Below are 17,948 nucleotides of genomic sequence, written 5' to 3'. Positions count from 1 at the left end.
AACGTAGCCAGCTGGCGCAGCGGGGAGCCAGTCTGCTCAGTCAGTCAACCCACGTGCAACCTGGGCTTGTCCCCTGACCTGCCAGAGAGCCTTCGACAACTTCACGTGGCCTCAAAGTGCACCTAGCCTGGCACCAGGCGCCGTGGTGATGGCTCCGCCACCTCGTGTGCGCCTGAGCTCAGCCGCGGAGCGGTGGCGCAGCGATTAGCGACACCCACCCCCCTCCGCAACTCCCTCGTGTGGCGTGTCAGGCCTTAATAGGTGCTCGCGAACAGCCAGCTTGCCCCAACAGTCTGTCAAGGCTACACGGGGGGATCTTTTCTCGTTAGTGAGCTCAGTCGATGCAACCCAAGACGACGATATAATACGTCTCGCCTAATGCACAGCGGTATGGGTCATCACAAAAACGTCGCCAGTATGGTTTGTTGTCGCCCCCCCCTCCCCCGCGCGCACCTCCGACGAGCACGGTTGGCTGCGTACGGTGCGAAAGAAGTTCAACATGCACACGTACCGTATCTTTCCTATAGTCCCGGTATGTTGTTTCGTCTGCGCCCTTTGGTTTGCTGTACCTGGCGAAAGCACGATCCTAGAATTCGCACGTAACGTCGCGTGCACCGTAAACAAATCCGCACAGCCCTCGGACGCACGTGTCATTGAGCACGAGAATTGCGGTAATTTTAATCAAGGGATCGAAGCATCGTCACAATGTTGGTTTCCCATCACGAGTCTCAACCGTCGTCGATCGCGCGCTGTTTTCTCCTCTGCAAATGCAATCGCTGTGCTGAAATGAAAGGGGTCAAGGCATAAATGGATGGGAGCAAAATTGGGTCGGGTATAATTTGGTCAGGCATTTATTGGGGTCGAGGCATGATTGGGTCAGGCATAATTGCTGTTCCACGCCTCGCATGCAAACGTGTCCATATGTTCACAACTGAGGGCTGCCTTGAATGCGTGGCAATCACGGCTTGAAGTGGGTTATACATTCATGGGGGGGGGGGGTAGGTGGAGTGGAGGGGGCTTGCCGCTTCACACAGCGAGGCTGTAGCCATGTAGTCAACATTTGGGGGGACCAAATCTTCCAGAGGGTCTGGGGGTCCCCCCCCCCTCCCCAGAAAACAAATTTAAATTTTAAAACGAATTTCCTGTCTAAAATATTTTTAAAAAATCACTAACACATAGGATGGACTTTTTTTGTTTTTACAATGTCTAATACAGTGAAACCTTGGGATTGCGAGCATAATTCGTTACGGAAACGTGCTCGTAAACCACTCGTATATCAAAGCGAATTTCCCCATAAGAAACAATGGAAACTCAGATGATTCGTTCCACAACCCAAACATATATATAAAAAAATGATTCATACAAAATACTGTACCTTTTTATATTTTTATTTAAATTTAATATAAAGTAATCAAATGTATTCATTACATTTAATCGTGGCTGGTGTGAGGGAGACGAGAGAGAGGAGAGGAGGGTTATTGTGTAGGACGACTTTCACTGTCACTAACGGAATCACTGCCATCTGTTGGCTCACTGGAATCTTTTTTATTTTTGTGCGACTTTAACAAGGGACCTATCCAATGACACTTGCTTTTGCCTCCTTCTTCTTACCGCCGTCCTTTTCAACCTGTTCTTCATGGGGGCCATTGTTGCAGTACAGTTACTAAAGAACAGTCACTACACTTGAACACAAAATAACAAAAATGCTTTACGCACACACACGTGGTCACAACACTATAGTAGGGTAGTAAACAGTATACACGTGGTCACAACACTATAGTACTGTAGTAAACAGTATACACGTGGTCACAACACTATAGTACTGTAGTAAACAGTATACACGTGGTCACAACACTATAGTACTGTAGTAAACAGTATACACGTGGTCACAACACTATAGTAGTCTAGTAAACAGTATACACGTGGTCACACCACTATAGTACTATAGTAAACAGTATACACGTGGTCACAACCCTATAGTAGTGTAGTAAACGGTATACACGTGGTCACAAGACTATAGTAGTGTAGTAAACAGTATACACGTGGTCACATCACTTTAGTAAACAGTATACACGTGGTCACAACACTATAGTAAACAGTATACACGTGGTCACAACACTATAGTAAACAGTATACACGTGGTCACAACACTATAGTAGTGTAGTAAACAGTATACACGTGGTCACAACACTATAGTACTGTAGTAAACAGTATACACGTGGTCACAACACTATAGTAAACAGTATACACGTGGTCACAACACTATAGTACTGTAGTAAACAGTATACACGTGGTCACAACACTATAGTGTAGTAAACAGTATATACGTGGTCACAACACTATAGTACTGTAGTAAACAGTATACACGTGGTCACAACACTATAGTAGTGTAGTAAACAGTATACACGTGGTCACAACACTATAGTACTGTAGTAAACAGTATACACGTGGTCACAACACTATAGTACTGTAGTAAACAGTATACGCTCGCACGGATGTTCACTATACGAGTGAGGCACGCCGACTGAGACCGATCATGGGAGATAATTACCCACAATCCCGCAGCGAGAGAGAAGATCCATTGTCTCAGTTGTGATCACGTGACGCTCGGCAGACAAAGCTGTATACTCTACACGTACTGCTCGTATTGCAAGACATCGCTCGTTTATCAAATTATTTATTTAAAAATTTTGCTCGTCTTGCAAAACACTCGCAACTGTAGTGTATTGTATTACATTGCGCTGTTATTAATATATCTTGATTAACAGAACACGTGTTTCCAATTCACATCGCACTGGTACAATATAACGCCTGAAGTTGGTGTCCATTTGCTTTGTATCACGGAAGGTTCCGATATTGCTCGCACATGATGATGTCCGTCGTGGCTAACAATTGCATTTAGAAATCACCGACACTCCGACCGGTCTCCCCACGCCTCGCGTGCCGTGTGATATTTTCGCACTAGGTTGACCGATGCATCAAGTCGTCAGTTAATATTGGTTCTGAGAGAATCTTATTGCACGTGTAGATAGTTCGTCGCCAAACAACGATGATTGAATTTAGTACCCCAATCCGTCCCTCTGTCTCCCAGATGAACTGTAAGATGGCACACACCGTCTTCAAGATCCGTTAAGATCTCGCCCCTGGTTACGTCTCCCCTCTCATCTCACTCTGCTCCTCACCTCGCACTCCCCTATCCCTCTCTCCCCTCTCATCTCACTCTACTCCCTTCCATGTAACTCTCCTACCACTCTCTCCCCTCTCATCTCACTCTATTTCCACGCACTCTCCTACCTACCTCCTCTCATCTCACTCTACTCCCTTCCATGTAACTCTCCCATCACTCTATCCCCTCTCATCTCACTCTACTCCCTTCCATGTGACTCTCCCACCACTCTCTCACCTCTCATCTCACTCTGCTCCCACGCCCTCTCCTACCACTCCCCTCTCATCCCACTCTACTCCCTTCCATGTGACTCTCCGGTCCAGCTGCCAACGCTTTCCGTCGAAGTCCCCAGTCGGCTTTCACTCAGCGTGACGTCGCAGGCCGGGAGAAAGCCGCGCGAGTCCCCATTGCCTGGAGCTCCCTCGCCGCCCGTGCTGTGGACTCCCTGCACCCGTTCAGGTACATTCTCAGACCTTCTTGGGTTTACCTGTTCTATGACAGTCTTTGCCTCCCCCCCCCCAATTTATTTTTTTACCGTACTCACTGATTTCTGAGATGGGTTCGCATTTAGACGCTACCGTATTCATCATTGCATTGTATTCAATCGGTATTGAGCACGCGACGATTCGTTACATTGCCGGAGCCCGGAAAATCGTACCTCTCCCTCCTACCACTCTCTCCCCTCTCATCTCACTCTACTCCCTTCCACGTGACTCTCCCACCACTCTCTCCCCTCTCATCTCACTCTACTCCCTTCCATGTGACTCTCCCAGCACTCTCTCCCCTCTCATCTCACTCTACTCCCTTCCATGTGACTCTCCCACCACTCTCTCTCCCCTCTCATCTCACTCTACTCCCTTCCATGTGACTCTCCCAGCACACTCTCCCCTCTCATCTCACTCTACTCCCTTCCATGTGACTCTCTCACCACTCTCTCTCCTCTCATCTCACTCTACTCCCTTCCATGTGACTCTCCCACCACTCTCTCCCCTCTCATCTCACTCTACTCCCTTCCATGTGACTCTCCTACAACTCTCTCCCCTCTCATCTCACTCTACTCCCTTCCTCTCCCACCTCTCTCTCCCCTCTCATCTCACTCTACTCCCTTCCATGTGACTCTCCCAGCACTCTCTCCCCTCTCATCTCACTCTACTCCCTTCCATGTGACTCTCCCACCTCTCTCTCCCCTCTCATCTCACTCTACTCCCTTCCATGTGACTCTCCTACAACTCTCTCCCCTCTCATATCACTCTACTCCCTTCCATGTGACTCTCCCACCACTCTCTCTCCTCTCATCTCACTCTACTCCCTTCCATGTGACTCTCCCACCACTCTCTCGCCTCTCATCTCACTCTACTCCCTTCCATGTGACTATCCCACCACTCTCTCGCCTCTCATCTCACTCTACTCCCTTCCATGTGACTCTCCCACCACTCTCTCCCCTCTCATCTCACTCTACTCTCTTCCATGTGACTCTCTCACCACTCTCTACCTTCTCATCTCACTCTACTCCCTTCCATGTGACTCTCCTACCTCTCTCTCCCCTCTCATCTCACTCTACTCCCTTCAATGTGACTCTCCGCTCCAGCTGTTGAAGACCCCTCCCCATCCCCTCCACCCAGTCGGCTTTTACTCAGTGGTATGACCCTCGGCGTGCATAACGCGCTGTGCATAAATATGCATGGTGCATCAGCGACCTCTATTGAATAGACAGCTGTGGGTTAAACCATTTGAATCTCGATCGGAGGCTGTGGGTTGAAGGTTTCCCAAATTGCACGCGCACCAACGCATACATTCTGAAATTGTTCACAATCTTGATTTAAAGCTTTCGTGACTACAGGGATTCATATTCTTGGTTCTTTCGGTAAAGTCACGTAGAAGGGAAACAGTAACATAATATTGTTTTATATTTTTATTATTTTGTTTCCCTTCTACGTGACTTTACCGAAAGAACCAAGAATATATATTGTTCACAATCGTTGTCCGTCCAGCAGCAGTGCCATTGGGTACACAACAAAGACAAAGGTCCCCCGTATAGCCTTCAACAGACTGTTGGGGCAAGTCTATGAAGGCCGGCACGGTACAAGAGGGTGGCCAACACCACGCCCGGCCGCCTTTGTCTCACCAATGGGTAATGTTTTACACACTGCATCAGGTACTCGTTAAAGGCTAAGTCGACCTAGGGGAGGCCCCAGAACCGGTTGAAATATCCACTTTTATTAGCCGTGAACGGGAGTCCAACTCGGGTTGCGGGGTTTGTAGCGCAGTTGCGCCAACCACAACACCACCGCTCTACTGGGTAGGGCGCAGCGTACCGATCGGTAGGTCGCTTGTGTGGTGGGGTCAAGTGTGGCTACTTCCCACCTCTTCTGTTCAGCTTGGAAGAGGAGACCAAAATGCCCTCTAGAGCTTCCTCCAATGGAGGCAATTTCAGGGCTGCTCCTTGACCTCATATTTTTAGGTTGCCTCTGATGTGAGATACAGAAGTTTGTCTTGCATTTGGCAGTACCAATTCGAGCGTTGTGTTTAAACGCGTACATTAAAGCACCCTTTTGCACAAATCAATTTGTTCTTATTCACCAATCCTGGTGACCCCGCTTGTGCGACACATCAAGCCGCGGCACACTTCACACACCTGATAGTTGGTAGTCAAAGCCGCACCGCCGAAGGACCCGACCAGAAGCGAGTTTGAGAAACGCCGCGTAATTGGAATGAGGGTGCGGGCGCTGGCCGAGTTTGCCACTCAAATATTTTCCGTAACCCCGCCAGGCTGGCTTGGAGTGGGGGTTATCGGCGTAAGGCACTACCACTAGAATACAATACAAGGTGCGCCTATCCGTTATAACAATCCGTAGTTATCGTTGCCATATGTTTCTACGATCCTGAATCACCAACCGCACTACCGCGAGAACAAAACAGGGCGGGATGGACGTGGCGAACCAAGCTCATTTCCAGGAAGAGCGTTCCGGACGGAACGCCTCCGTGCAGGATGGGTGGCGGGGGTTGCGCGGAACCCGTTTCGCGTGTAGCCGTCGTGAACACTGTTACACCCGTGAGCAGTGCAAAGTTGGGCCTAGTCGGGGGCCGGCTCGCGAACTTGCGCGTAAAATAACCACGAGCCAGTCGTTTGCGTCAAATTTCTCGTCAAAGATTTGCTTTATTTAATATTACCTGTAAGGTTAAATTGACATGTAATTCGATTACTGATCTGGTTACATAGAAAGGCAAATTACGTTTGTGCTGCTGCTGCGTTGGCAGAGGTGCACGCCGCACAATTAACAATCACAACTCAACACGATCGCCAATAACAACCCTGTGTGCCCTTAAAAGGACACGAAGTCTATAACAGGTCACGTTTCGGGCAATGGGCCTTCTTCATGGCACAACAAGGGTGGCATTGACAAATGTGTTGAGTTTTTGTTTTTCGATGACGTAAAAGGTTTGCGTCGCTTCTAATACATGTATTTGTTACGGTGTTCAGAATATATGAAAGAAACGGAAGGTTTTTTTTATTGCGTCTTCATGTGTGTTAAACGAGGTACACCTTTACGGGTAATTATTTAAAAACGTCTTTATTCTTCAATTTTAAAGCAGCAGTTTTTGTTGTTGTTATAATTTGCATAAACACTTCCCGCACACTCCTCTAGGAATACAGACCGCATCATCCATCAAGAATTAGGCCCAAAAAAATATATAAAATGGTCGAAAAAAATTACATTTTCCAAACACACGAAAACTTGTGAATGCACTCTTAGGCCGCCTCGTGCTCTCTTTACAGGGCCTTCAAAACACGTTTCAAGCCACCGTTACATCCCTCGCACCTCCAGAAAAAAAACTCTCACGTGACACGAACTCTAAGGGCTTCGCGAATTGCAATTCTCGGCGGAGGCCGCGGTGGCACGCATTTCCTCGTTCAATTCGTGCAGCGATTGCACGCCGCGTTCAACCCGGCGATCGTCGAAGGCTCCCCACGCGATGTAGACACGCGGCTATTTTCGTTTCGTATTTTTTAGTTTTTCCTCGACGCCCTCGGAGCTGCGTAAAAAGCAGCGGCGTTCTCTGCGCCCAGCGGGGGGGGGGGGGCGGGGGGTGGCGTGACATTATCGGCGTTCATCGGGCCGCGTGTGCGGCATCGCGCGTTGACAATTTAACATTTTAGGACGAAGCGAGACTCGGTTAACCTTGAAGAGATGGGCCGTGACGGCTCGCGACCGGGGGAAAACCCATGAACTAAAGGCGCGGTGCGGCATTTCATCCGCGAGGAATCGCTTTGCAAAAAAAAATATTCGGCGATAGATTTTGTTTGTATTCTTCGTTGTCGGAAACGGATAGGTGCCTATCAATGGATGGATGTCACCGTCGCTCTCTGTTATTGCGTTGGTGGTGGCGGCGACGGCGGCGGTGTTGGGGAACGCTTCCTCCTTTGCTTACGACGCGTAGCGGCACCGCACCTTGCCGCGGCCGTGCTCGTTGCGTACGCACGAGCACTCCTTGCGCTGCGCCACGTTGCGGCCCGCGTAGCCGGCGATCGCCTGGCCCACGGCCGCGGCGTCCACGTCGGTGCGCAGTGCGTCCACGCTGAACACGGCTCCTGCACGCGAGCCGCATGGGTGACACGTGCTTGTGCTGAACCGGTTTCGCACCGCACGGAAGCCTGCCGTTGCTAATCGGAGCTGTCGGTGGTGATGATGGCGTGTATATGTACGTGTGTTGAACTTAATTCGCACCGTCCGTGGTAATCGGAGGTGCGCGGGAAGGACAACAAACTAAACACAAAAAGCAGTTGTAAAGAAATTAATTTTTCAATATACAGATCCGCTCCTTCCCCCCCCCCCGCCCCCCCCCCCGTTACAGCTTTTAGCAAATCCGTTGGGGCAAGTGCCACAAGCTAGCACCTATTAAGGCTGGCACGGCACACGAGGGGACAGGTTGCGTGTGGTGCCCGGCCGCCTTTGTCGCCCCAATGCTGGTGTTTACCCGCCACGCTAAATGCTCATTTAAGTCCGAGGTGATATCAGACCGTGCGAAACCCTGCATTCGATCGTCGGACCCCAGTGGCCGCCGGCTCATTGCTACGACGACCCAAGTGCTCCCCCCGCCACCACCACCCAATCAACGCAGTAACCCCCCTCCCCCCCCACCACCCGGCCGGTCCCGTCATGTGCGCCACAGTCGCCCCGTTACCGTTGGTGGAGCGGACGAGCTTGACGTAGTCGCCGCGGGGCAGCGGCACCACCTCGTCATCGCCGCCCGCCCACGGGCCGCCCTTGCCCGAGATTGGCTGCCCGTCGCCGGTCAGGCCCACGAGCGCCGACTTGGCCCCACCGGACTTGCGGAGCGCGCGGTAGTCGCTGAGCACGCTCAGCACGACGCCGTTGCTCTTGAGCAGGTGGTCGACGTTGGCGAGGTCCACGGACGACAGGAAGGATGCCACCTGCCCCCCCCCGCAACGCGCTCGTTAGGGCGACCGCTCCTTCGCCGGATTTTTCCCGCGACGCGGTTTTATTTGTTGCTGCACAATGGCGCAGCGAATTCACGGGAAAACTCAGTCGCGTTCGTTATTTAACACTCTTGGCCTTCAAATTAAGAACATAACAGGTGATGGGCCCTTCTTCGTGGCACAAAATAAAAAAAATCAGTTGTTTATAGGAAATTGTATTCATTGCTTGGTTATTACGAATGTTCTTTTAAGTCATACATTACATGTTTTAATACGTTTTTTTGAGAGCATCAACCGGTCACACAACAACAACCACCATTCGCCACTAAGCGGCGGTGACGTCACTTCGGCGCTTGTGCCAGGCTATGTGCACTTTGAAGCAACGTGAGCGTCGAAGTCTCACTGGGAGGAGGTCACGGAACAGACCCAGGTGCCAAGGATTCACCGACTGAGATGACCGGTGCGAGCAGCTGGTGACCCCTCTGCGTTCAATCCCATTACCACTCAACCACAAGTAAAATATTAAACCCGGTTACACGCACGAAGACAAAGATCCCCCGTATAGCCTTAACAAACTGTTGGAGCAAGTGCTGTTAGCGAGCACCTATGAAGGCCGGCATGGCACATGAGGGGGTGGGTGGCCAACGCCACGCTCGGCCGCCTTTGTCTCCCCAGTGGTGATCTTTACACACCGCGCCAGGTACTCATTTGAGGCTGAGTCGACCGGGTGGAGGCCCAAGACCGGTGTAAATAATCGTCACCGGTGTTTGCCGTGAGCGGGAATCGAACTCTGTCCCGCTGGGTTGGTAGCGCAGCGCGCTAACCGCTACACTCCCGCTCCCCCGCACGCACACACGTACACGCAAAAGCACTCACGCACGCACGTGCACCGATGGCGAACACCGACCTGGTCCGACTCGGCCACGAGCACCACGAGGCGCGCCGCCTCGGGCTGGAAGTCGTATCCGGCGGCCGCCACGAGCGCGTCGTACGCCGGCGTGCCGCTGGCCCCCGTGAACTCCAGGCCGCCGAGGGCCCTCTTCATGTTGGTCGCGGAGGTCCACACCTCGCCGCGCACCGCGTTCACCTGGGCCCGCCCGTCGCTATCTTTGCCACCGAACGTCACCAGGCCGTAGCGCGCGTCCTGCGACGGGATGGGGAGCGGAGGGGGGAACGGGGGTGGCGGTGTTACGTGACGTCGCTTCTTCCCCCGTGGAGCTTCGGGGCGATGCGCCGGCTACGGATTGTGGTCGCGCGTTGGCAGTCGGGTGGATCGGGCGGCGGGGCGGGCAGGCCTGCTGCCACCTGGCGGTACCCCTTCGGCCGAAAGCCACGCTGCTCTTGGGGTGCCGCGGTGGCTAGGAGATGTTAACTACCTCGCCCGGTATACAGGAGGTCGTGGGATCGATCCCGACCCTGACTCCTGCTGCATATTTGGGGTCTGCGTGTTCTTCCCATGGTCGTGTGGATTTTTCTCCAGGTCCTCTGGTTTTTCACTCCACATTTAGAATCGACGTGCGTTTAGACTATTTGGCCACTGTAAATTTCTATGCAACGATAATCCACTTCGTTGAGCTATCATTTGTGGCCAGGTCGCTTCTGAAAAAGAAGCTAATATCTCAGTGAGCCTTACCTATTAAAATAAAACAAGTTGTTTATTGTTTTAGTTTAGTGCTTTTGAGGCCGGTTTACATTGCTTACCTTGATGCCCTGCGCGGAGAGGCTTTCATCCACTGCCTGCAGCAGCCCCTTGACCTTGGCCTGCTGCAGCCTGTTGCTCTGGTCGATCACGAACAGCACGTCTGCGCTGGGCGCGCCATTTACCATCCACAGGTCCTGCAGCCTCTTCTTGTTGCAGCGAGCTGCGGGGTGGATCGGGGGTGGTCACACGCGTAATGAGGCTCAAACGGCTACCGTCGTGTAGGTCTGGTTGACTGTCCGCTGATGCTTCGAGGGCAGAGATATGAAAGTCAAAAGTCGTGACTGCGGTGTGACTGCCATTGATTTCAATACGTCTACAGCACGACACGCAGTGCATTGTGGGAGCGAACACTAGAGCTACATCACGACAACAGGACGCACACTGTGGGAGCAGGCTATATTCAGCCAATGCGTGTCAGAGAACTTCTATTCCGAATCGGAAATCACACCGCCGCCACCACAGTGAGAGTCGCAGGCGTCTCTCACCAAGTGTGTGGCACCTGACAAGAGCGACACTCACCGCAGTCATCCGGGTTTGAGAGGTCGACGCCCTTCTGCTCACAGAGCATGCGGTAGGCGGTGGAAGTGGGGCAGATGTCGCTGCCCTTCTGGCACAGGCTCAGGAACTCTGATGGATCCAGCTCTTTGAAACAGGGGTTGAACGGAGAGCTCGTGTTCATCTTGTCCAGGAGGTGTTTGCACCTGCACCGGCAATCAGAGAGGTAAACGCACTTGTATAACCTACAGTTGTAGACGGTGCCACAGTAGGACTTTTGGATGAGTGGCCGTGGGATTTGAGTGGGTGGCCGTGGGATATGGATGGGTGGCCATGGAATATGGCTGGGTGGCCGTGGGATTTGGGTGGGTGGCCGTGGGATGTGGGTGGGTGGCCATGGGATATGGGTGGGTGGCCGTGGGATTTGGATGTGTGGCCGTGGGATTTGGATGTGTGGCCGTTGGATTTTGGTGGATGGCCGTGGGATTTGGGTGGGTGGCCGTGGGATTTGGGTGGGTGGCCGCAGGATTTCGATGTGTGGCCGTGGGATTTGGATGTGTGGCCGTGGGATTTAGGTGGGTGGCCGTGGGATTTGGATGTGTGGCCGTGGGATTTGGATGTGTGGCCGTGGGATTTGGGTGGGTGGCCGTGGGATTTGGGTGGGTGGCCGTGGGATTTGGGTGGGTGGCCATGGGATATGGGTGGGTGGCCGTGGGATTTGGGTGGGTGGCCGTGGGATTTGGGTGGGTGGCCGCGGGATTTGGATGTGTGGCAGTGGGATTTGGATGTGTGGCCGTGGGATTTAGGTCGATGGCTCTGGGGTTTGAGTGGATGGCCGTGGGATTTTGGTGGGTGGCATAGGTTTTGGATGGCTGGCACGGGCTTGGGTGGGTGACATCTGTGAAAAATAACTTTATAGCACATTAGATTCCTCCAGTATAAATACATATTTAGATTTTTTTAAAATTCTATTTATATAGCTCAGTGTTTAGTTTGAGTGGGTCGGATGCGTTTTTGGAGGGTGGTTATGGGTTTTTGGGTGGGCAGCACGGGCTGAGTGTCGTTCTGTCGAGCATCTCACCGTGGCGAGGAAAGCTGCCGGCGAGAGGATGGGACGACGCGCACCGAGGCACACTCACTCGCTCCCGTCATCTCCCACGAGGAGAAGAACGCCGCCGTGTCCGATGCCTGGTACCCGTTCGAGATCTGCAAAGCGAGCACAGTGGATGCGTCGTCGTTCGTTGCGTTCACGACTTATTTTCAAAGTTGCTCTGTGAGAAGCTGTTGTAGCAGTCGCTATGTTTTATTTCAATCGTACTATCGGCATCATGTCTCACGGGACTCCCACCGAGCAGCGCATCGCCCTGTCCGTTACAAAATCCAGTGCTGTACCACCATCTCCTGTACCGTTGGCTGACTTTGCCCTGGTTTCTACTTTGCTTCATTGCTGAATTTGATTCTGTTGCTTTTGCTATGTAGGTGACCTCACATCACTCTTGCAAATGCGACCCATCCCGATCGCTTGAGTTATCGCCTGGTTCCCACAAAAATTTACGTGAAACCCATCTCCTGGTTAACATTGCCATCCGAGCCTACGACACCCGCTATCGCCAGGCGGCCTCCACATCCAATTACAGAGGCGTGCTCAGAGCTTAGCTTCTGACGACGATACCGTGCCTGATGCTGGTTGCTTCTGCCGTTAATCGCTTTTGAGCAACGACAAAACACCACTCTCGGGCAGGAGACGTCGAGCGTGAGGGGGGGGGGGGGACGCGGAGGGGGGGCACTATCGCGGCCACCGCCTTACCATCATGTCGGTGGTCGGCTCGTGGTCGTTGGTGCCCAACAGGCCCATGGTGCGCCCGTGGTACCAGCCGCTGAGCTCGAAGAGGAAGGTGCGGCGCACCGTGTCGATACGCACGCCCGCCCCGGCGCTCGTCTCCACCAGCACGAGGTCGCCCTCGCGGGTGACTCTCACGCCGGACGTCCCGTCGACGTACGGGATGTTGACCTTGTTGGACGGCGCTGCGGGGGTACGCCAGCGCCAGCGGCAAGAGGGTGGGGCGGGGGGGGGATGGGGGGGGGCAGCGATGTTGAATACCGCAAGGGACCGGCGCACGTAGGCGGACGGACGAACAGTTTCCGCAGAGTCGTGTGACTCGCTGGTATTCCCCAGAGGCGAGCTCTTATCACAGTGGCTCACGACAAATCCTGCAGCTGTCTGGGAGGAGGGCCTCTCTAGGACCTGTGTCAGTTTACCGCGTCCGAGTCTGGGCGAATTGTCGATATGTCGTCAATGCGGGCGGTGTGTCATTGCCAGGCGAGCAGCCTGTAGCCAGACTGGGGTGACGGTGAGGTCCGGAAAGCTGACAAGATCCCCCCATGTAGCCTACACAGACTGTTTGATCAAGCGCTGTTAGCGAGCGCCTATTAAAACTAGCACGGCACACAAGGGGGAGGCGGCGTGGCCAGAGCCAACGCCCAACCTTTATCTCCCCGGCGCTGACGTTTACACACCGGGTTACATATTTAAGGACGAGTCGACCTCGGGAAGGCTCGGGACCCGCTCAGATATCTGTCACTGGCTCGCCTCGCCAGGGTTTCCGCAGCGAAGCGCGCTAGCCGCTGCGCCGGCACTCTCCGCGATTGCGCGCGCCGCTTAAGCCGGGACGACTCCCGGCGACGTACTGTCGACGGAGACGGCGCCGGCGGAGGTCATGTAGAGGACGGTGGTCGGCAGGCGCAGGGCGATGAAGCCCTGCAGCTTGACGAGGGTGAAGTTCTGGTCGAGGAAGTCGTGCGCCAGCAGGAAGGCGCAGCGGCCGCCCGGCAGCTGAGGGGTCTCGACGACGCGGCCGTCGAACGTTACCATGTAGTCGCCGTCCGCAAAGACCATGGCCGACGCTGATGGTGGGCGGAGAGGGGGTGCATGGGGCAAGGGTGGTTCACAGTTAGGAGGATGAGAATCAGATTTAGACTGTTAAGTTTTTTCCATCGCCGTGCCTCATCTCCCGGGCCAACTCGCAGGCCGTCTCCCACAACCCCTCGATGGGCACCACCGGTCGGTTGCCCTTCCAAGCACCACCCCAGCCTCGTTCCTCAATGAGGCTAACACGATCTGACCATGGCCAGATTCTGACATCGCTGGGTGCCGTAAGTGACGCCAAGCTGAAGAGGCCCCCATTGAGGAATGCCGGTACATTTTTAGAGTGTCTTTTGTACCTGTTGAACATTTAAACATCGTTTTAGTATACAAAATATATATGTTTTTACATATTTAGAGGCCCCCTCGTAATGTGAGGCCCTCGCCTGTAGCTCACTTAGCCTAGGCCTCAATCCGGCCCTGGATCTGCCGTAGATGGGGGAACCGACCCGTTCAGGTCGATTTTTTTTTTTGCTCGCAGGCAAATGGGAGCCAGGCTGAGGACACATGGGGAACGCTCCTCCACACGCGGCGCCGTGGCTTCTCCGCTCGCTCGCTTGCACGCGGTTTACCTTTGAACGGGGGAAAGTCGTCCAGCGTGGGCAGGCCTATGTAGACGGTGGGGTCCATCGCGAACCACAGCGCGTTGTCAACGATCGCCTGTTCACAGACAAGCGGGCATACGGGAGAATGAGAGCGAGTGAAGGGAAGCGGGGGGCGGGCGGGGGGAATACGAGTGATCGTCTGTACACACGCTCACGGGGAACAAAACGGGAATGCCACGACCGCCAGAGGTCGCTGGTTCCGACGGTGCAAGTATCTTGAATCCCACCCAGCGGTACGTATATATATGTGTACGCGCGTATAGATGCGTGCACCCCAATTGGTCGATCGGCAAGTCATGTGCGCTGGAGATAAAGTTTTGGGGCTCGCACATCTTCCCAAGATGTCCGGCCGGCGTGGAAGAGTAGGCCAAAGTTCCCTCTCTCGAGCATCCCAACTGCTGATGACGTGTGCAGTAAAACGGTTGACGAGCCAGCCACCCCTATCCCCAACCAGGATGACCCTAGTCTGACCCTGCCAGCAGCCTGTAGCGGACTGCTTGCACGGGAGGGTGGCGCAGCTCGGTCGACCGGTCATGGCACGGCTGGCTTCTCCCATGAGCAAGTAGCGTGAGTGAGCATTTGCAGGGCTGTTCCTTTACCGCGTTATATATTTTTACATTGACCTGCATGATGGCAGATGCAGTAGTCTAATTTGTATTTTATTTGGCAGTATGTAGCAATTACAGCTTTGTGTTAAACTCGTACACTAAAACCACGTTTCTAGTGAATGCGTAAATTAATTTGTATATGAACGGAAGCTGCATGGGTGCAGCTTTTGTTCGTGTACGAATCAAACTGCTGGACTCTTCGCATGCCTGACAGTTGTTAATCAAAGTGGGACTGCACCTGATCCCTGTACGATATCGATCGAGGAGGGGTCGCTCACCTTCGCATCGTTCACTCCCTGGCGCAGCTTGGGGATGGCGTCCGCCATGGTCATCTCGAGGACGGCCAGGTTGGCGCTGATGAGCGCGCGCGTCTGCGCCAGCCGCTCGTTGATGATCTGCCGCCCGATGGCCACCGTGCTGTTGATGCCGCTCACCGCCTCGTCCCTGAGGCGGGGCAGCTCGTCGAACGAGCGCCACGACACGACGCCCTGGGGCAGCCGGAGCGACAGGCGGCCCGGCCGCGCCACCGCGTAGTCGGCGAGGGCGCCCGAGACGGCGCGCGGCAGCCGGCGCAGGAACTCGACGAGCGAGCGGGCGAGGCCGGCGTAGCGCTCGAGCGACGAGTCGAGGGCTCGCGACGCCCGCTCCAGCAGCCCGTCGTAGGACTCAGCGAAGCGCTCGTACGCCTCCCGGATTCGCTCGCGCGCCTCGGCCGAGAGCCGCACCGCCCGCTCGCCGGTGCTCGCCGACACCTCGCCCAGCTTGGCCGTGGTGGCCACGACGAAGCGCTCAACCACGCGCTTGGCCTGCACCAACAGCTCCATCGCCTTGGCGCCCATCTTCTCCGGGCGGTCCAGGTTGATCGCGCTGGCGACCTCGGTCAGCTCGTTTGCCAGCTCGCGCACCAGCGACAGGCCGTCCTGGTAGTACTTGGGTCCCATCTGGCGGAAGTAGTCGAGGACGGTCCGGATGAGCGCCACCGCGCGCTCCTCCACCTCCCAGTACTTGAGGTTCAAGTCCAGTGCGGTGCCCTCGAGGTACTTGCGCTGAATGGTGCGGGCGGTTTCCACGATGCCGTTGAAATAACGGGTGAGCTCGTCGAGCGTCGCCTTCACGACGTCGCCGATCAAGACGAAGAACTCCTGCGTCATCTGGTGGATGTGGCGCAGCTGTTCCGTATCGCGCAGGCTCAGCATGGCCCTTGAGGCGCCGGCGGCATAGTCGTAGTTGACGGCAGAGGCGTACGCACGCTTCGTGTCGTCCGCGAGGGAGCTCGCCTTGGAGTAAGCGTCGCGGTACGCGGCCTTCACATCCAGGCTCTGGTAGGCGAGCGCGGCGCGGTCCGCCGCGTATTCCATGGAGCTTTCCAATGTCGCCAGCAGGTCGGAGCCCTTCACCAGTTGGCCCGCGAATGGCTCGCGGAACTCGAGGTGGTACAACTGGAAGTGCAGGTTGCGGTATGCCACATGCAGTGCCTGGAGGATGGCTTCCCCGGCTTCAGTGGTGACCTGCAGCGCGGAGCTGAAGAGGCGCTCCACCGTGTAGTACTTGCTGGAGCCGGCGATCTGAAGCCGCGTCTGCTTCAGCCACTTGGCGGAGACCTCCAGGGCTTCACTGGCCTTCTCGAAGCCGTCCTTCAGGCCTGCGTCGATCCTCGCGACGAGGTCCGACGCCCTCTTAGCCAGCTGCCGAAGCAACGGGCGGACGCCCTCCTGGATGCTGCGGATGGCGGTCACGAGGTTGAGTTGCATCTGCTCGGCGAAGACCCCCACCTTGCCCAAGAGCTCCTGGATGAGGCTGCGTAGTCTATCAGGAATGGGCCCCACCGCTTCCCTGGCCCTGAGGATCGCCGAGCGCAGATTTTCCTTGGAGGCGTCGAGCGACTCCTGTGCCCGTGATGGGAACTCCTCCAACGTGAGTCCCAGGTGCTCCGTGTGGTACCTGGGGTTTGGGGAACGTGTGGAGAGGGGTGGCAGGAGCGATCACTCGTTACTCGCCGTGGTGGGCGTTCTCGTATCGCTAAGGGAGGTGCAGGCTGCCAGCGACGCAGCGATGCACCTCTTCTATGGCACCGATTCATTGTCACAATGCTCCGCATGTTGCAGAAGGGTGTTCTGGTAATTGTTGGGTGTTCCTTGTTTTGCATCCAGAGTGTTTCATGTGCTCGGTGCGTTACGTACGGAGTGGTTCATGTGTTCCTTGTGTTCTGCCTGGAGTGTTCTGGTTAGCGGGTGTTCCAGGCGGGGGTGTTCTGGGTGATGGTGTTCCGGGTGGGGGTATTCTGGGTGGGGGTGTTCTGGGTGGGGGTGTTCCAGGTGGGCGTGTTCTGGGTGGGGGTGTTCTGGGTGGGGGGTGTTCTGGGTGGGGGTGTTCCGGGTGGGGGTGTTCCAGGTGGAGGTGTTCCAGGTGGGGGTGTTCTGGGTGAGGGTGTTCTGGGTGGGGGTGTTCTGGGTGGGGGTGTTCTGGGTGGGGGTGTTCTGGGTGGGGGGGTGTTCTGGGTGGGGGTGTTCCAGGTGGGGGTGTTCTGGGTGGGGGTGATCTGGGTGGGGGGGTGTTCTGGGTGGGGGTGTTCTGGGTTGGGGGGTGTTCTGGGTGGGGGTGTTCCAGGTGGGGGTGTTCTGGGTGGGGGTGTTCTGGGTGGGGGTGTTCTGGGTGGGGGTGTTCTGGGTGGGGGTGTTCCGGGTGGGGGGGTGTTCTGGGTGGGGGTGTTCTGGGTGGGGGTGTTCCAGGTGGGGGTGTTCTGGGTGGGGGTGTTCTGGGTGGGGGTGTTCCAGGTGGGGGTGTTCTGGGTGGGGGTGTTCTGGGTGGGGGTGTTCTGGGTGGGGGTGTTCTGGGTGGGGGTGTTCTGGGTGGGGGGGTGTTCTGGGTGGGGGTGTTCCAGGTGGGGGTGTTCCAGGTGGGGGTGTTCCAGGTGGGGGTGTTCCAGGTGGGGGTGTTCTGGGTGGGGGTGTTCTGGGTGGGGGTGTTCTGGGTGGGGTGGTGTTCTGGGTGGGGTGGTGTTCTGGGTGG

General features: G+C 55.2%; 1 protein-coding gene across 1 annotated transcript in view; it reads right to left on the bottom strand.

Annotated features, from left to right (window-relative positions):
* Positions 1-6,298: 6,298 nt before the first annotated feature.
* The window catches only part of APOB (apolipoprotein B), a 50,844-nt gene continuing 39,194 nt past the window's right edge, over positions 6,299-17,948 (bottom strand). The window contains exons 31-40 of the mRNA XM_032959484.2: positions 15,218-16,880; positions 14,299-14,386; positions 13,492-13,707; positions 12,611-12,828; positions 11,885-12,009; positions 10,828-11,009; positions 10,308-10,468; positions 9,514-9,750; positions 8,351-8,600; positions 6,299-7,757 (exon numbers count right to left, since the gene is read on the bottom strand). Coding sequence (XP_032815375.2) covers positions 7,594-7,757; positions 8,351-8,600; positions 9,514-9,750; positions 10,308-10,468; positions 10,828-11,009; positions 11,885-12,009; positions 12,611-12,828; positions 13,492-13,707; positions 14,299-14,386; positions 15,218-16,880 — 3,304 coding nt within the window. The 3' untranslated portion in view covers positions 6,299-7,593. The remainder of the gene's footprint in view (positions 7,758-8,350; positions 8,601-9,513; positions 9,751-10,307; positions 10,469-10,827; positions 11,010-11,884; positions 12,010-12,610; positions 12,829-13,491; positions 13,708-14,298; positions 14,387-15,217; positions 16,881-17,948) is intronic.

Source organism: Petromyzon marinus, chromosome 23, assembly GCF_048934315.1.
Source record: "Petromyzon marinus isolate PM22_M1 ecotype Great Lakes invasive population chromosome 23, UKy_Petmar_22M1.pri1.0, whole genome shotgun sequence".
Lineage (NCBI taxonomy): Eukaryota > Metazoa > Chordata > Hyperoartia > Petromyzontiformes > Petromyzontidae > Petromyzon > Petromyzon marinus.
This window is presented reverse-complemented; position numbering and strand designations above follow the sequence as displayed.